Genomic DNA, 20,941 nt, shown 5'->3' on the forward strand with positions numbered 1-20,941 from the left:
GACTCTGTGGTGTCTTTTATTTCGAGTTCACTGGGATATATTAAATCAAGATATGAATGAAAATTATCATTGTTACATTTGTAATAGATACAGTGGCGTAGCTACACTGTAGCACTGTATGCACGTGCTTACAAATATTTTCGTTAAATTTTTATTACATATTACGAAAAATGTCCTCAGCTTCTGGGGGCGGTACCCCTGCTTACACATATTCCAAACCTAGCTACGCCACTGCGATATATCTAATAAATGTCGAATTGAAGGCCACAAGAGATTTTTTCTTCTCACATTACACGTCCAGGATGGGTCTCCTCAGTGTACGTAAAGTGACTTCAGATCCCCCCCCCCCCCCCCTGTCCAACGTAACTGCTCTCTGTACCATTAGATATGCACTATCAGTTGTATTTTACACATGTAGTATTAGAGACTTATTATCAATTTTAACAAATATAAATGATTGACAATGTGCTCTCGTTGAACATTTGATAAGTCAGACATTTCAATAACGTAAGCACCTGATGATAACTGTTATAAATCCAGCAAATAATGAGATGTTAGCATGGATACTATAGGCGAAGTTTACAGATTGTGAGTGACAGCTCTTTACAATATTGGGGACTGCAGACATCCAAAAATCAACTCTGTTTTTATATAACATTGATGACATTGTTATATTAAGATCTAGATTGTTGTACTCTTTTTCTTTGAGGGTGTAGGATTTCCAGCTGCCTTTGGAGTTTCCATTCGGGTTTCTGAAATCGAGATAAGCACTTATGCAATTTCATAAGTGGAAAAAACAAAAGTATAATTGTCAAAATTGATTGCAATAGCGGAATCAAACAATTTAGCATCATGTGAAAACAATACTAATGTATCGCTGATTATTTTTGAAAATAGATGATGGATGCATGGACTTTTCCACAGTGTGCAAGGTGAGGATAACGAACAGTGATCAATCTCATAACTCATACAAGCAATACAAAATAGATAGTTGGGCAAACACGGACCCCTGGACATTAGAATCAACACCCAGGGAAATGCAACAGTAGTGTTATGTAATAAAATTTTCTGAAATCAGTGAAACTCACCCAAATTTGGCAAAATTTGTCCAGTACTCCATTATTTGATCTTCGAGTGCCTGTTCTTCTGGCGTTATTTTGACATTTGATGGATAAAAAGTCTTTAGTCCGAATACGAAGGGTATTTCAGACGCATGGTTTGCTCCTTTTAACCATGATGGGTGCTCGCCAATCACCTCCCAATTAGGTCTGTGTGAAAATAAGTACTGGAATGTTGACCTTGCCGAGGGTGAATGGGAGTTGAGTGATTTGATAGTAGGTACGTCCTCCAGAAAATCTCCATATAGATCTGCAGCCATCTGAGACTGATCTTGAAGTGTCGCCGATTGTTTTGGTGTATACTGCTTACATATAGCGGCGATCAAAGCTGGACATTTTATCTCGAATATTTCCCTCACAATTGCAGGTGCCATTTCATCACAAACTATTCTGGTTGGAATGCCTTCAGATATGTTAAATTCAAATCTTGAAGCATAGGGTTGCAAATTAAAATAAAGCAGTACAGAATCAGCAGTGTTTGTGCCAACAAGGAGGTCAATGCTGCTGAACTGTCTGTACATCGGTGACTTATAATTTATAGTTGCAGAATCGGGAGATTCGGGAATAAGTTCACCGTCTGTGATTGGACCAATCGATGTCGTCATTGAGTAGATACCGGAGTGATTCCAGGCAATACGGAGCCAAGTATTCAACAAATCAGTTGCGTTCTTTGACCGGAGACATTTTAGCATCTCTGTATCAGGGGTACTTGGACATTGAAGTTTTTCATTTACTTGCTTGGACGTCTCAATTGTTTTGCTTTGATAGTCACGTCGAGCTAGGAACGATCCACTTTCAGCAATCACTCTTTGAAACAGTCCTTGATTGCTCGGTATGACCCCTTGTAATGTGGTGGATACTCCACCAGCGGAATTTCCGAATAACGTTATTTTCTGTGGATCTCCCCCAAAAGGCAGAATGTATTCATTTACCCATCTGATGGCAAGTTGCTGGTCGTACAATCCGTAGTTACCTTTTATGTTTGAACTACCAGTGCTGAGGAATCCAAAGATATTTAATCGGTAATTGATGGTAACAACAATGACGTCACCTTTGAGAGCTAGACGGCTTCCGTCAAGAGAAGTGCCTTGACCCCCAGTGAATCCTCCTCCATGGATCCAAATCATCACAGCTTTCCTTGAAGACTGTCGGATGGGAAATGGCACGTAGATGTTCAAATAGAGACAATCTTCAGACATATTTACATTTGGGAGTCTGGGATTATTTTTGTCTAGAAATTGAATACAGGAGGGTCCAAAGACGGTAGAATTTAGAGTCCCTTCCCAAGGAGTGATTGAAACTGGTTTAGCAAATCTTAAATTCTTCACCGGTGGCATAGCATATGGTATTTTTCTGAATTGCAAAATTTTATGAGAATCTACTTCTGTTACGAGTCCGCGAATTTTCCCTATGGAAGTTGGAACTACATAAGTGTCATCCCTACATGCATCCACCACACGTGGAACCTCCTCATTCCAGAAACGCATCCTGTGTCCATATAAAGATACACCTGGTGTTAAAGGTATGTCAAGGCCCATATAGTTTTGGTTTCTTTGGTCAAACGTTTTCCATCGAGTGTCATTAGCGAAGTTTGGGTTTCTGAAATACAATTGTAAACTTAAAATTTACATTGATCAACAGTGACTATAATTCCAGAATCACTCAAGGAATGAATAAGAAGTTTGAAGTTCTACAAAAATACCCATATTTGGCAAAGTTGGTCCACATAACCATCATGGAGTGCGACAAGTCGAGTTCTGCAGATGACGGGGTCACGTTCTTTGGATACCAGTCCTTGAGCCCAAATACAAAGGCTAGCTCCGAGGCGTGATTCGGTCCTCGTAGCCACGCTGGTCTGTTCTGTATAAGTTCCCACATGGGCTTGTGTGAAAAAGAATATAGGTAAGTTCTGTTGCTTGTCGCCTTTGAATGCAACTGAAGTAAGTGGTATGTTGGATAATGCAACGAAGCATCCGCATACAAATCTGCCGCGGCCTGTGTTTGATCCTGAAGAGAAGCAGAAGCTGACAAGTTCTGCAAATAATTGTGACATATCGCAACAGTCAAATCATCACAACCACGTATCAAGTCTTTTGATATAGCTGGTATAACGTGATCGCACAGAATATTTTCAGGAATGCCCAAGGAAACATTGAATTTCCAAGCTTTTTGATGACCATCTAAATCAAAGTACTCCAAGCCAGCTTCCCCCACATTGTTACCCGCCATTATGTCGATATTCTGAAACATTTGGAAGGTTAATGACTCTTTATTTTTCAAATCGCTGAAAAGAGTTTCGTTTAAGAGTTCTCCTCCGGGAGTAAATGAAAACCTAAATCGTGATGGCATTGCTTCGTGATATTTTGCCATCAGGTAAGATGCATTAACAGATTGCAAGCATTTTATCGTCTCTTCAACAGTTGGATTTGAGCAATTTAGAAGTTTGGCAGTTTTTTTCATTAAAGTCAGTGTGTCTGTACCACTGATGTCCGCAGACTTTATGATTGACCCACTTTCTGCAATGACACGATGGAATAAACCTAGATTACTTGGAAGGATGCTTTGTAAAGTTACCGAGATACCCCCGACAGATTCTCCAAAAATAGTTATACTGTTTGGATTTCCACCAAAATCTACGATGTTGTCTTTTACCCATTTGAAAGCTAACTGTTGGTCAAAAAGTCCATAATGTCCCTTATAACTGGTGTCGTGACCCGCATAGAGGAATCCAAAAACATTCAGTCGGTAGTTAATGGTAACAACTATGACGTCAGTGAGCGAGACCAGGTAAGAGCTGTTGAACATCGTGCCCTGACCGTTTGTAAACCCCCCACCATGTACCCACACCATGACGGTGAGATTATTTTGTTTGCTGATATTACGTGGGACAAAAACGTTCAGCTGAAGACAGTCCTCTGTAATGTTGAGATTAGGAATCAATCGTTTGTCATTATCACGAATATACTGCATACATGACGGTCCAAACTCTGTAGCTCTCAGTGTCCCTGTCCAATTTCCATAAGGTTGCGGTTTCTGGAACCGACGCGCTCCGATGGGAGGTTTGGCGAATGGTACACCCAGGAACTGATGAATGTTGACGTTATTTACCACAGCGGTGACGCCTTCAATCCGTCCCAGTCTAGTGTCGATGGTGATTCCAGATGTTTGGGACAAGGTCACAACAAAAAGAATGTTAATTAAAGTGGATACTTGGCAATATTCCAGCGCCATCTGCAATAGAATATGAAGTTTGTAAATACGGTAAACCATAATACTCTTCATAACTGTCTCCAGTCGTACAGCAGATGATGACAGGTTGTATTTGTAAATAAGACATCGACAACAGAGTCACTCTAATCGAGGCTTATGATCCCCCTATAACATCAACGTGGTTGTCAATAGCCTGTCTCCAGGGGCGTAACAAATGATGCCCTGGTAGAGGGTCCAGGGGGTGATGCCTCCTTGCCGAAAACGGATGGAAGCATTCTGAAATGCCATAAGATGGCTGCTATATCTTCATATTGATTCAGACTTGAGAGAACGTTTTAATCCCCTGATTATAGCCTAGTCAAAAATTTCATATTAAAATTAAGATTAAATTCGGGATACAGAAAATAATGAATATGCATGAACAATAATTGAACTTTATTTTTGTTGGGGTTTTGTACCCTTACCTAGATGGTATGGTGAACTCGACTGAATTCATTTTTGTGTGTGAAAATTATATGTAGGTCCGGGCTTATGTGCTACCGTTGTTTGACTCTGTTCTCAGTTTAAAAAGTGAACATACACAGAGCATGCTGTCGCTTATCGAATCAGTTGAGAGACATATAAACACCACATGCAGGTGATAATGGAATATTGCTACATAAATATGGGAAATTGACGATGGAGAAACTGAAGTCAGCCCGTTTGTCATACATGTGTAAGTTAATATTTACATTCACTGACTATCTTCTCTTATATTGCTTTCATCTGCGACAATGAATGCATGTTTCTTGCAAACTAGTTCGATCCGGTTCATTACCAAATATGGAGCGTCATTAAGGCCAAAGGATGCATTGGCTGTTCCGTTTAACGTAACGAATGGGTCAACTATATGATATGTTAGTACTTTAATCTACATGTAGTTTATATTTTTTTAAAATGCATAAAAATAAATCGATCCCAAATGAAGCAAACCTTTTATACACACCAGACTCGTTCGCTTTAAAAATGTGATACATGTACATATTATCTATATCATACCAGGTGTAAAACTAAAATCAAATTCTCAAGTCCAATATCATCCTAAAAATATAAAGTTCCATTAAAAGCAAGTCCGATGCAAAACAGGCTATGTTTGGGGAAATTTGTTGCGAATTTTTTTTTCAATGTTGTTTTCGGGAGGGGTGGTGGTGGTGAAAACCTCTTATTCCTTAGTTTATACAGTATTTATTCGTAAATAATTCGATAATAATGTTTACAAACAATGTCTTATACATGTAATAGATTGAGAAACAAGCCAAAAGACTCATATTATTCTCTCATTCCTTGGTTACGCTCATAAAATCGTTTCTTTTAGCGACAGCCAGTAAAAAGTAATAAAATTTGAGAGGTTAATTAAATCATAATTCGTCTTTTTCAGTATATACGCATTTTTTCTATTTTACAACATAGGCCTGTTGTCACAATCGGTGGGAGAAGGGGGTGGATGGGTCGGAAAATGACAAAGCCGGAAAAATGGGGTCGTACCCACAGGCGCTTGCTTGATATTTTTCATTATAAATTATGATGATTTTATAATACATATGTATTTGTATGAAATAGAGTTATCTCTAGACGTAATGCATAATGATATCTAATAATGTACATGTATACCTTACCGAATTGTATTCGTATAATATTGTACTATATAATATTTCTATTATTGAAAGTACTTGCACCTCAGCAGTAAGAGATAAGATGTTATACACGTCTTCCTGCTTTCACAGACACCAGTTTCTTCAAACAATGTTTGATGCTAATTTTATTATCATAATTAAATAGATAGGTTATACAATCTGTTTCGTTAGATTTTGTTCGGTGTTTTTTTGTTGTTTTTTTTTTTTTTTTTTCGTTTCGGTAGATTTCGTTTTCGTTTCGCATTTTACGGGTACCCGAAACTATCCCGTATAAGATAGGTTCCCTTTGACTCCATTCTAGTGTTAAATGTTACAGCCACATATGCAGTTCCATCCTTACATATTTTATTGTTAAGATTCACATCTGTTGCATGTGTACATGTATGTGATATTAACATTAGCGTCCTTAAGGTAGTACTCTACATCGTCATAATGGCTGACTTCATTTAAAAACATGGATGAAAAAATCGATATCAGCAATATCTGACTTTTCCTTTTCCATTTAAATACACAGCCGGGTAGCTCAGTAGGTTAGAATACCGACTGATGAACTGTATGTCGCAGGTTCGAGTCCAGCATGGGTTTTAAATTTTTTTCAGATTACCTTCTACTGCTTTTTTTTTTTTTTTTTTTTTTTTGGACAAAATAAAGTAAATTTGAAAATTTTCAACTTCAAAATATTGCTGTACATATCCTCCACTTTTCATCTACATCAAATTTCTCTGGTGTAGCATACCTCCTTAAGCGACAACAGTATCCTTTAATTGACATCGGTGTCCTTAAATTGACATCGGTGTCGATTCCCTCGCTCTATACAGCATTTCGTCGCAAAACTGTTTTAAAAACAACGTTTACTCGCAACCAGTTTCATGTTATTTAACGCTTACCTTTCAGTGGTTTCGTATGCAGTAGCATGAGGCTAAAATAACTGTAAACTCCGTATACCAGATTACACCGGGGAGATGGATTAATTTCTGCTGAGAGCCACATTTTATGGTGACAGATATTTTTGTTGCTAGGAGAAGATATCCACGACCATATAAGCTGAAAGAGCTTTGTGTTCATTTGACATTGAAAGGACATTTATGAAATTCAGAATGTGTACAAAACATGCTCACATCTATATTTACAACTGGGTGTAAGTTGTTCTACATGTATGTGGGTAAATTAGGGTGTAAAATTGTATATTATTTTTCGATGACGGTATACTGTAATACATTAAAGCAATGAGGAGACATAGTGACGTACATCCGAGAGAGGTTCGTTATTGAATGTTTTCAGACACAAAAGCTATACTATTAGTTGTTAATTTTGTTACTGACCGTCTGAAAAATGTGCCAGGTTGACTAACCCCACAAACGGCGAGGTGAAACTGATTTCCATGGTGTTTACCGTCGTATCATCCACGATTAATATCACACAATATGTCACTATGTATTATAAAAGATACAGCCCAGCTGACTCTGATATGGTAAACATGAATGATTTAAAATGATACACGTGAATGATTTACAATGAAACTCATGAATAAATTACAATGATACACACGAATGATTTACAATAATACACGTGAATGATTTATGATGATACACATGAATGATTTACAATGACTGATTGATTGTAACTTGTTTAACGTCTCACTCGAGAATTTTTCACTCATATGGAGAGGTCACCAAGACCGGTGAAGGGTTCCAAATTTGGGTCTATGCTCTGCGCTTACGGCTATTGAGCAGTGAGGGTTCTTTAGCGTGCCACACCTACTGTGACACGGGACATCCGTTTTTAAGGTTATCTCCGAGGACCCGTGACATTCACACTTCATGCCGAGCGTTTGGTCTCTCTGTTTTATCAACTTAGGTCTGGCATGGCCGGGATTCGAACCCCGGCCTTCCGCATTCGGGGCGAACGCTCTAACCTCTAGACCACCGCGGCGGTGATTTATAATGATAACCTTGAATGATTTGCAATGATACATATTGATGATTTACAATAATAAACGTGAATGATTTACAATTTAATGTTTTACAATGATACACCTGAATTTGTTTAAACTGATACACACAATTACTTCACAATGATACACACAAATCACAGGCACTGCCCGTGACACAAATATGTCACATTGATACACACAAATACTTCACATTGATTCGTGAACACGGATAATTAACATTGATACACATAAATACTTCACATACTTCCCAATGATACACATGAATACTTCACATTGATACACATGAATACTTCACATTGATACATATGAATACTTCACATTGATACACATAAATAGTTCACATTGATACATATGAATACTCAATCTAATTAGAATTAGACGTTATATCCGCTCACATACTCGCTACACATGTAGCGAGTATGTGAGCGGATCTAACATCTAATTTTAATTAGATTGATGAATACTTCACATTTTACACATGAATACTTCACATTGATATTTCACATTGATACATATGAATACTTCACATTTTACACATGAATAATTTACATTGATACACATGAATGCTTTACATTGATACACATGAATACTTCACATTGAAACACATGAATACTTCACATTGATACACATGAATACTTCACATTGATACACACAAACACTTCACATTGATACACATAAATAGTTCACATTGATACACACAAATAGTTCACATTGATACACATGAATACTTCACATTGATACACATGAATACTTCACATTGATACACATGAATACTTCACATTGATACACATGAATATTTCACATTGATACACATATTAAATAGTTCACATTGTGTGCCGGTCTAGATAGGTTGAGAATGCGGGACCCCACTAGAATTTGCAAAAATTATGTATCATATCATAATTAATTTATGGAGGGGAATGAGTTATTACATCTGTGCGCTAAGTAATGATGGCAAAACCAAATCACAAATCAACAATTGTGTACGGGGTGTTCTCATATGAATGTTGACTCGAACGATTTCTTTGATACCCTTCAATTATTTTCATGATAATTACCGGTGATTGGTGTAAGAATTTTATTCATACTCGACGTGTAACTAGCTATAGGTTAGGATTCGACGTAGTACAAATTTCTGTTCGCCTTGGACTTTCAGTAGGGCTCGACTTTCTCAACGCTACATAGGCCTATTTACCGCCTGTCAATTGATAACTATTTAGATATTTTACATCATTCGCTATTTTTTACAACATCAAACTTCTGGACGTCCATGTCAACTCTTTGACTGATGGTACATGTGTATATGCAACTGCATTGTCGTAAAGTCATAGACTTTATTAGACTAGTACAGTTCAGATCATCACTACTTCGCGTATCGTAATATATTATATCACTAAAATCGGGCATGTAGGGTTAAAAACCCATAGTCATATATTTCATATGACATTGAAATCACATCCTTTTATTAAAAGTTGTTCACGTGCAACTCTACTTGTGATAAACATGCGCGACTTAGAGGAGAAATCCGGAACCTTTAAATGCTCACGGGTTTGGTCTTGAAACTTCCGTAGCAATTTGTATATCCGTTTTGTGTTTCTGGTGGGAGTGACATGATTGTATGATGACTGTGTGTCACTTACAAAAATAGTGACACAATGCTCACGGGAAGATGCTTGGAAATGCCGAGACTTAGTTTAAAATTGTAAGAAAGAAAAATAGTGACGTGATGGCTGGAGGTCCGAAGAAGAAAGCGTAAGTTGTACAGATAATGGTAAAATGTTGAACGTCTGTCAGTGAAGTCTTTGCAGTCTTGTAATGTTAGGTAACCCAATGTTATCCACACCTGTGAAGTACATTGTTTTCATTGCATAACATATCACGTCCTACTGTTAGACTTCGATATGCTTGGCAGATCTCTGACAAAAGTGCTGTGCACTGTGGTCAGAAATAGGTCAAACAGATGTGTTGTTGATGAAACCAAGTCATATAGTATTGCCATTGCTAATTGGCATCTTTTATTATTATTTTATTTGATTACTAAATAATCACTTTATTTCATGCATTGTAGAATACTAAGTCATTAGAAAATTATTCAACCTATAAAATAAAAACAACAAAAAACTGCCTACATAACAACCCTTAAATTTTTTTTAGGTGAAAGTGGAAACCAACATATAATAATAATAATAATAATAATATATATAATATGTTGATTACTTTTCAAATATATATATATATATATATATATATATATATATGTTTTGTTTTTTGGGTTGTTTTTTTTTTTTTTTGCCTTAGAAATAATGAAATATTTAAGGTCTCAACAACGATGGAATTATGGAATTTGTGAAAATATTTCTCAGAATTATACTTTTATAGAGGTATAAAACTATTTTATGATTGGTATTCTGTAGATTTTATACTACATTTTGCTAACTTTTGTACAGATTTTTCACTCAAAATCACACCTTTTTAAAGAAGCAGGGACACAATTTGAGCTGAAATTTTTCAAATTTTATTTTTCCATTTTTATTGCTCACAATGCTGAACTAAGTTTAGTCCAAAACATCTGATGTTTTCCTGGCTTTTTTTATGACTTTGATATTTACCATGCCAGGAAACCGCCAGAATTCGCACCATTACATGAACTGGAAATTTCGCTGCCTCCACCAGGAAAACGTCAGAACTGGCACCATTATGTAATTATACACCCCGCAACAAGTTGTGGGGGGGGGGGGGTATACTGGAAACGGGTTGTCCGTCTGTCTGTCCGTCCATCCGTCTGTAGACGCAATGGTTTCCGGGCTCTAAAGCATTATCCTTTCCACCTACCGTCACCATAACTTATATATGGACTACCCATGGGATGAAGATGTTCCCTATCGATTTTGGGGTCAAAAAGTCAAAGTTTAAGCGCACTGGACATCGAAGTAGCAATATGGTTTCCGAGCTCTAAAGCGTTATCCTTTCCACCTACCATCACCATATCATACATATGGACTACCCATGGGATGAAGATGTTCCCTATCGATTTTGGGGTCAAAAGGTCAAAGGTCAAGCGCACTGGACATCGAAGTAGCAATATGGTTTCCGAGCTTTAAAGCGTTATCCTTTCCACCTACAGTCACCATATCATACATATGGACTACCCATGGGATGAAGATGTTCCCTATCAATTTTGGGGTCAAAAGGTCAAAGGTCAAGTGCACTGGACATCGAAGTAACTATATGGTTTCCATTTAAATTCTTTAACGGCTTTTTTCATCGCATGGAGATGCTGTGTTCCTAGATACCTTTTGGATCATAATACTGAAGTTTATTCTGAAGTTTGCGAAAATAAGAAGTTGACACTCAGAAAAGAGGTAGTTTATACCTATTACCAACACCCTTTGGGAGATTGGGGTAAGCGGGGGGTATTCTAAAGTGAGCATTGCTCACAGTACCTCTTGTTAAAACTGGAAATTTTGTCGCAAAATTTCCAGTTTATGTAATGCTGCCGGTTCTGACAGTTTTCTGGCATGGTAAATATCAAAATCATAAAAAAGCCAGGAAAATGTCAGATATTTCGGACTAAACTAAGGTATTTCTAATGGTCAGTAAAAATTTGAATGTCAGTTGTTGAGTTACTAGTGAGATACAGCACTCACAATTCTTTGTTATGTAATCAAGGCCCATGCCATGTTTTTGTTTACATATAGATTGCTTAATAGAAAATAGAATGTTTAAAAGCAAATTGAGATGTGCCAAAACACTATAGAAACTATTTAATTGTGTTCAGAGTTAACTTGTAAATTTAAAAAGATCTGCTTTAAATGAAACTTTTAGTAGTATATCTAACCTTATATAAACAGAAACATGGTATGAGCCTTGTTTAATGTTTACATATAACAAAGAATTGTGATCTCGCAATTCACCTTTGAATTAGAACGCTTTGGCCGATATAGTATTGCGTTGTGTGACGACACAATTGAATCTGTTTGTAATACAATTGCGAAATGCAACAGAAACTCTCATTGGTCCATATGTATAAGTCCGCCCAAATTCCCTTATACGGGAGTAGTCAGCATTTGAAAACATGACGGCCAGATGCTAGATGGAGAAAAACTTCAAAGGAAGAAAGAGAAAAAGTTGTATTCTTGTGTTGTTGTCTCATAAATTTAATATAAAAAAATTCCTAACATATTTTCCTACTATACTTGTGTCCAAACATACCTTCAAATATTTATTAAAACCCCATACGACCCAAAAACTCGATCACAGCATTTGATGATTTCGTTCGTAGACGTAGCCATGTTAGGTAGCCAGTCAATTCGAATCCCGGTTCATTTCCATATTGGCACAATAGTGTCTAGATGTGTACTAATTCCCCACAAATATTTTAACTAAATTGTTTAAATAATATACCACCCCAGTCCTATTAAATGATAATTACTCAAAAAGCTAAACTCATGGCAGTGCGGCTTTCATTAGTCATGAGCGGCCGCGCCGGCCGATCTCCATCTAATGGGCTTATGTAGCATTTTCGTTCATCTAGAGCTTATTTTACCTAATTACAAAAATTGGTACAAAAATGTTTTAATTTCTATTAATTATTCGTGTTGATAATAAATGAAGAGCGAATACATAACTTACAACCGATTTTATGAATAGATACCAATAGCAAGAGTTCGAATTGACCGGCTACCTAACATGGCTACGTCAACAAATGAAATCATTTGAAGCTGCGAGTTTTCGGGTGGTGTGTGGCTTTAATGAATATTTGAAGGTATGTTTGGACGCAAGTATATAGTAGGAAAATGTGTTAAGATTTTTTTATATTGAGTTTATGAGACAGCAACACAAGAATACACCGATTTCAGGCCTCAACCGTCCGCTGCTTTTTGTGACCCGTAAATCAAAGGTTTTTATAAGAGGTGGATCTTTTCAGAGAGCTATGTACAGTTCTCCAGCTACACTGAATCCACTCGAGAAAGTGGGCGGGCTGTAATCGGCCAATGAAAACTCTTGTTGTATTACATCAAACATGTCATTCAAATTGTTCAATCGTCTCATTCAATTGTGTCATTACACAATGCAATACTATATCGGGTAAAGCGTTCTAATTCAAAGGTGAATTGCGATAAAGGCATTGAACAGATTTGTGGTTGAAAAATTAGCACACTCCATTCTAGCGGCAGTGAATGCTCTGAAGATGTTGGCAATGCATGACCTCTCTCTCTCTTTGTTTGTCTGTCTCTCTCTCTCCAGAAATTGTACTGTTTTGCTAATTTGCACAAATCGTCATATTGGATTCCTGATAGCTAGTGGCTGAACAAAGGATTTATATATAAAGAAAAATTAACTTTACATCTAACTTTAATGGTATAATCTTGAATTTCTAAAATTATGTAAATTCTTTCATCTGCAGTAGAGGCTCTTCTGGGGTCATTTGTGTTTTAGAAACACTTCTTGTTTGATACTGGTGCTGAATATTAGAAGTTAGCTTAGATATTCAGAACGGGGAAATTATCATAGATTTAACAGCTCTTGAGGCTCCAGTGATACTTTTAACTTTAATTATTAATTTAGCTTTTGAGCCTCTTGTTCCCTAATTTAATTATCTTCAAGCATCTCAAAAAATCACCGTGAAGATATGGAAAATTTCATAAATGATTGTGTCATAATACACTGAGTGCATTGTGTTTTAAAGTCTTGATCAAGTCTCAGTGCCTGGTACGTGTCTTAAATTCCCAGCAGTGATAGCATTACAGGAAAATTCTCCTTTTGTTGGTTGATTAGTTAGAGTTTGAGGTTATCTGTAGAGGGAACAGATTTGGTGGCTAACACTTCTGTGCATTTGATTTGTGTAAATGTTTATTTGTACTTATAAGTTATGCTTTCACAATATTTATTAACTAAACAAGGAAACAATCTAACCCCTTAAGCATGATACAAATGGTAGTATTTGTGTGCATTGTATGAACTACTCCTTACATTTATACTAACTTGTATTTGTTCAGGGTTAGCCGACTTAAAGAACCAGTTCCAACAGTCACAATTTGTCAAATGAATTTCTGCAGCATTCAGTGAAGGACTGAAGTGTTTATATTTTGACAGATTTGTATTGTACTAATATTATACAATGGTGCACAGACAAATGTTAGGGCATTATGCTCCATTGCATAATATCAACACATCAATACATATGTCAAAATACAAACACTTTTAATGCTCATATTTATTTCAAATATCATTGTAATATCCCCTAGCTCTCCCCTAGAACTCGGCATGCTTGTCAGTCAATAATATAGGGTTATTGAACTTATATCAGTGAATATTGGCACTCGTTGGCTGTCAAAATGCACGAGCTTGCGAGTGCATTTTGACAGCCAACGAGTGCCAATATTCACCTATATAAGTTCAATAACCCTTTTATTATATAGCTAAAGTATTTGGTTGTTAAGTTATATCCATTTTCACTCAAACTACTCCAAAATAGACGAGAATTCATCAACATTGCCAGTGTGCAATAATAGCATGCATTTCTTAACTGTTCAATATTTAACCCGTCATTAATGCATGAAGCAAACTGATTTTGTAAATGGGGACATCATAATTTATGTACAGTAAAACATAATGCTTAAGTAAATATCAAATACCGGCTCTGTCAAATTCGGAGGACCGTCGTCTGCCATTTTTGCTTGTTTATACGTCGTTACGGTAACATCAATATTGAACGCTCATACTCGGAATGTTTCGGGCACATACAATTTACGCAATGTAAAGTTGGTGTTCAATAAATTCTCAGGATATTGAACGCTAACATTCTCTAGATTTTACGCAGATTTTATATTAGACTATTTATTAGCTATATAATAAATTGTAATATCCCCTCTCCTAGAACTCATCATGCTAATTGTCAGTCAATAAATTGTAATATCCCCTTTACCTAGAACTCGCCATGCTTGTCAGTCAATAAATTGTAATATCCCTCTCCTAGAACTGACCATGCTTGTCAGTCAATAAATTATAATCCCCTTTCCTAGAACTTGCCATGCTTGTCAGTCAATAAATTGTAATATCCCCTCTCCTAGAACTCACCATGCTTGTCAGTCAATAAACTGTAATATCCCCTCTCCTAGAACTTGCCATGCTTGTCAGTCAATAAATTGTAATATACATGTAACCTCTCCTAGAACTCGTCATGCCTGTCAGTCAATAAATTGTAATATCCCCTCTCCTAGAACTTGCCACGCTTGTCAGTCAATAAATTGTAATATCCCCTCTCCTAAAACTTGCCATGCTCGTCAGTCAATAAATTGTAATATCCCCTCTCCTAGAACTTGCCATGCTCGTCAGTCAATAAATTGTAATACCCCCTCTCCTAGAACTTGCCATGCTCGTCAGTCAATAAATTGTAATATCCCCTCTCCTAGAACTTGTCATGTTTGTCAGTCAATAAATTGTAAGAGCAAGGAATGGCTCATGTGGCAGTTGCTCTCTTCTGATGTCACCATTATATTGTGTATTGTGTGTCATTGTGATGCCATCATGATGTATAGTGTGACATTGTGATGTCATCATGATGTATAGTGTGATATTTTGATGTCATCATGATGTTTATTTGGCAATATACAAGTTGTCAACACTCAAGATTATAAAGTTTTCATTGCAAAATCATTTTGGAAACCAAACTTATCAATAAAATATTCTGGCCATTAGAATGTTTTGGTAATGTGTCATCAATGGCAAGAGCAGTTGTAAAATGTTAAACTCATGGTTTAAATATACACCAAGATGATACATAGTGTAGTTATCTATAATCATGACAGAAATTTTCATTTCATGCCTTTGTATGACATGTGCACAGACTACACACAGTGAAGATGTACTATTTTACCAACTTTTCAATTCCCCTCCCCATTTTCCATGCAATTTTTTAAATGTTTTCATTTTTGTCACTGCAGTTGTAGTCCTGATAGCTATACAAACATTCTTTGCACGGTGATCAATAGCCACTGTATTGATGTGTTCTTCCATGACCCTACACATCTTCGCAAGCCAAGTGTTCGATTTGCTTACTCTCATCTGAGATGAGAGTAAGCGAATCAGACACCTGGCTTGGAAGATGGACCCTATATATTTTGGACAGATCTGAGTGACAGTTAAATATTGTACTTGGAGGGTTGGAGAAACTCTTGTCCAGACAGGATAATAGTTCTAAGAGTTTAAGGAATTGTATAGTTGTATTGATTATGAATTTGAAATGCTTGTTCTACCCACCATTACATGAATTCATAATAGTGTGGTGATCTAACGGGTTCGACGGCCAATGGCTGGATAGCTCAGTTGGTAGAGCACCTGACTAAAGATTCAGGGGGCCAGGTTTAAATCCCAGTCTGATCCATTGCATTTCCTCCCTTCCTGTTACAATATTTTTTTTTTTCAGGGATCTGAAAGTGATCATCATGGGAGACTATAGTGTTGGGAAGACGTCATTCATTGGCCGATACATTGATGGAGAATTTAAACAACATGAAGCTGTAAGCTTTGATCCATGGAATTCAATGAACACATTATTAGACCAGAGAACGTCAAAATGTTCAGTTTTAAGCCATTGTCTGGAGACAATGTTTTTTTTATTATTCTTAGTTTCTTTTCTTTTTTTTGCATCAGCGCACAAATCACAGTAGAACAGTTTATGTTTACAAAGATATACAGAAATTTGGCAATAGTTATAATAGGAATTATTTTATATAATCATGTAATGCATATATGAAATATTATGTGGTGCTGAGCAGAAACGTTTTGCAAGTTTAAGAAATACACACCACTAGCAAATACTTATAAGACTTTGTATTTTTTAAACAGATCAAGATAAATTTAACAATACATATAAATTGGTCCTATATAGCTAATAGAATTATTGTTGTTATATGAGAAATTTTGGTCCTGATGGAAACTTGATGTTTTATTTTTACAGACAATTGGTGCAGCTTTCTTCCTGAAGCAGTGGGGCCCTCACAATATTGCTATCTGGGTAACAATATCTAGTCACCTGCACTTTTTAAATGTTCATTGATGATAATTAATGTATGATAGGTTATCAATAATATTAATGTCAATGTAATTAAAATCAGACTTCTTAGATCCGCGCCATATACTCTGCGTATTGTAGGGATTGTGAGCATATTCTAGGATCTGATTTTAATTAGATTGATATTAATGTTAACTTTATGCATAGATTTTATAATAAGCGTAACCCAAAAGGACTTGACAAAATATTATGACTGAAGCGGGCGTATATATGTTTATTAAATGATCCCTCTGCATTTTTAGGATACGGCTGGAGATGAGCGATATACAGGTTTGTCTACGTTTTACTGTAGGAATGCCGGCGCTGCCATCTTAGCTTTTGATATGTCCATTGTCAACACATTCGAATCTCTGTGGTAAGTCTTCCATCAATTTTGAAAAACTGAGATACATGTAATATTAAGAAGTGTAACAACACGGCAATATATCAATCATATTTATAACAAGCCTGTATAGTACACATATTGTCGGTATGATATCATGATACTGATGACATTAATCATATTAAATACAAGCCTGTATAGTACACATATTGTTGGTATGATACTGATGATATTAATCATATTGATTACAAGCCTGTATGGTACACATATTGTCAGTGTGATATCATGATACTGATGATATTAATCATATTAATTACAAGCCTGTATAGTACACATATTGTCAGTGTGATATCATGATATTAATCATATTAATTACAAGCCTGTATGGGACACATATTGTCGATATTATACTGATGATATTTAATCATTAATCTGGAATGATTCCGAGTGTGCCAAACATTTGGATAGTATTTTTAACCTCTATTCTTCTAGTAATTTTGTTACTTTTGGATAGTTAATGAACTACATAATACAGTTTATTATATGATTGAATAATTCCTAGCTCTCGAATTGGCTGAGATCCAACAATGTAGAAATCATACTGCGTTATGTTTACCTGCACGTGACCTTCCAGGTGAACATAAGGAATTATTTTTTCCACATAGGACCAAAAATAGGTTGTTGAAACTTACAATTAAAGCAAAGAACAATCTTGAAGGGTTTTTTAATCATTTAATCATATAATAAAACAATTATTGCTGTTTTTTAGGTCAATATGATGATTTAGCCACCTTCGAAGTACAATATTCACCTCGCCCTTCGGGCTCGGTGAATATTGTACTCCTCAGGTGTCTAAATCATCGTATTGACCTCAAAAACAGCAATATAATCGTATAATGTCTTGTGATTAATGTCTTAGGATTACTAAATGTATTACTATTATAAACAGCTGAAAACTAAGAAATCTTAAGTCATGAAAACTGTATTGTGATGCATGTCATATTGCATATTCATATCTCAATGCACATCGTATCGTGAGGTAGCCTGCAATACTTGGGCCTTTTAATATTTTATTTTAATAACTTCCACTGTATGTGGTTAAAATATGGAAATAATATGGAACATTATAGACATAATGGAAATGATTGATTTAATTTAATATATGTCATGTACAGCAATAAAATAATTAGTTTGAAATGGAAATTTTTAGGGCCCGGTTTATTCCTCTGTTAGATGCGGCCAATGAGGACTGTATCAAAGTTGTGGTCGGCATGAAGCTGGATGCATTGGGTGAAGACCAGAGGGAAGTGACTACTCAGGAGGGAAAGAAATTTGCCCGAGAAATCAATGAAAAAATTGACATCAGTAAACTGCCCAATGAACCATACTTTGAAACGTCCAGTAAAACTGGACACAATGTGACGGAAGTTTTTGAATACATTTTTCAGCATTGCCTTCCGTTGTCTGCAGCACAACTCCGTGATTCAAAGAATGCTGACACAGTGGACCTGAATTATAAACGTGAATCGAATCAAAGCAAGTGTTGCCATAAGTGATTAGAGCTCCCTCAGAGTCTCTATTTCTGTTTTGCATAATTATGTTCAATAAATTGTCATATGTTCATCACAATTCCCGTGTATATTGATAAAACAATGTACTACAGTAAAAGATGGTAATATGGTGAACATGCTTATAATGAATTCACGCTTATAGCGAAGTGACTTTTATTCCTTGTAGTTTTGACATATATGATGAACTTATTGAATGTAACGCATTACATTTATAATGATTCAATTTTGTTCATCCCCAGCACTTCGCTGTGTGTTTTACTTTATACTCATAAAACAATGACCAAATAGTTCCAAACGTTAGTTGATGACGAGAGAAAATTGGAGGCAAGACCAATTAAGACAGCACTTACTAATAGAGTGTTCGGTTTTTTTGGCCAGAATATTTTAGCAAACCATACAGACTAAGGTAGCTATATCAAAAATCTACAGATATATTCATGTGAAAAAACTATAAACCATCCAGTAGATTTTGTGTTATGTACAGTGAATGAAAATGTTTTTATATTTTTCATTTCTTTTGTGTTATCTCTCTGCTTTTGTTTTGTTTATGCTTGTATTTTTATGTGAGAAATACATGTCGATGTGTATTGCATTTATTTTGAATGACTTGTAAACATGGTAAAGTCACTTCCTATAATCTCCTGAAAACAGGAGGAGTAGGTTTGAGGTGAAAAAGGGAAATAATCAAGACATTATTTTAGAATCACCAGTTTTTGTTTGGTGGATTTTTGGTGTATTGAAGAAAAAAATACTGTAAGCATGGGGACTTGAATGTTGTTTAATATTCGCTATACAGTTCAGTTTCTCTTGTTCATCAAAGAGTATTTGTGGACATATCAACACAATAAAAACAATGAAATTAAGTCACCCGTGAAAATATAGGATCTTGCAGTATTTTTCGTCTTTTAATCTTATTGGAGATACAAAAATCACTGATAGTATCATTGTGAATTTGAAGGACAATGACTGATTTTTTCAGGTTTGACGATAGAAGCCAGAGGTAGTTTCAAAATGAACCCATTGTGAAAGTATATTTCTGTGTATTTTACTATTCAAGTTTTGTACCAACCAGTATATTAAAGCCATACCAATACCCAGATAGTGTTATTCAGTCTCTTAAGAAAAGTCATCATCTTTCTTCATCCGTCATTTATTACATTCTAAAAAGATGTGAAACAAAGATTGCATAAAACTGAAAAATATACCACAACCCCTATCTGTTATCTGAGGACACAGGTTTTTTTGTCCTGGAAAAAATAACGCTAAAAGTCATTTGTATTCTTAGTAAATCTGATTGACTGCAAAATATTTTAAAATTATTTCGTGTGCAATTTTGAAACAAAAACTGCATGTGGTAGCCAATGTATGTGCTCCTGACCATGATAAAAAAAAAACGTCAGCTCTTCAAAGTGGAGGGTCCTTTTAGATGGACATCTTGTATTTATAAACTACATGTATTTCATATTTGGCTTTTTGCATGCAGGCACTTGCTCACCTAACCCTGCATTACCACATTCCCTGCAAGGCCACTATTTGTTGAAAGTGCTGTCTTGTTCTAAGTACTCATTCAGAGAGGCCTGTGGGTCACAACGCTCACCTGAGTCAACTTGATCTTGCTGTTCTTCAGAAGATTTTTAAAAGTTTACCCTTTCTTTTCTCATGAAAAATTCTGACTCCATATCAAGACCACATCCTAGCCAAATGGGGTCAATTGATTTAACGGAACTGAATCCACACAATACAGGGTGGTTTCAGTGTCATGAACATGGCCTTGCTGTTCTAGAGAAGAATTTTTAAAGGTTATCTCCCTATGTTCATGTATCATGTAAGTCTTCAGCCCCATCCTAATCCCATAATTTGAAAAGAATTTTTTTAAATTTCCTAAATACTGTATATAAAATTTCATTTAAACTTTGAATCTTTATTTTAGCTGCTGGGGCCATGATTTGATCTAATATGAATCTGCACTACATAGGAATGCTTGCATATTTACATGACTAATCATGGCTAGTGGTCC

The 20,941-nt window shown here is 35.9% G+C and overlaps 2 protein-coding genes across 3 annotated transcripts; one reads left to right on the forward strand and one right to left on the reverse strand.

The window, feature by feature from the left end:
* LOC125683227 (acetylcholinesterase-like) lies at window positions 1-6,953 on the reverse strand. 2 transcript variants are annotated; one of them, XM_048924165.2, is made up of 4 exons: window positions 6,889-6,953; window positions 2,821-4,349; window positions 1,089-2,717; window positions 1-752 (listed from the first exon to the last, which is right to left on the reverse strand). In XM_048924165.2, the coding sequence occupies exons 2-4, from the start codon at window positions 4,347-4,349 to the stop codon at window positions 500-502; spliced, it is 3,411 nt and encodes a 1,136-aa protein (XP_048780122.2). In that variant the 5' UTR covers window positions 6,889-6,953; the 3' UTR covers window positions 1-499. The 2 variants fall into 2 exon arrangements, with proteins under 2 accessions (XP_048780122.2, XP_048780121.2); XM_048924164.2 differs by lacking the exon at window positions 6,889-6,953 and having other exon boundaries at window positions 2,821-4,860.
* A 2,565-nt stretch (window positions 6,954-9,518) lies between these two features.
* Window positions 9,519-20,021, forward strand: LOC125683245 (ras-related protein Rab-20-like). Its single transcript, XM_048924202.2, has 5 exons — window positions 9,519-9,707; window positions 16,384-16,477; window positions 16,918-16,974; window positions 17,274-17,386; window positions 18,564-20,021. The coding sequence occupies exons 1-5, from the start codon at window positions 9,682-9,684 to the stop codon at window positions 18,907-18,909; spliced, it is 636 nt and encodes a 211-aa protein (XP_048780159.1). The 5' UTR covers window positions 9,519-9,681; the 3' UTR covers window positions 18,910-20,021.
* The last annotated feature ends 920 nt before the right edge of the window (window positions 20,022-20,941 follow it).

The sequence above is a fragment of the Ostrea edulis genome, chromosome 6, assembly GCF_947568905.1.
Source record: "Ostrea edulis chromosome 6, xbOstEdul1.1, whole genome shotgun sequence".
Taxonomy (NCBI): Eukaryota; Metazoa; Mollusca; class Bivalvia; order Ostreida; family Ostreidae; genus Ostrea; species Ostrea edulis.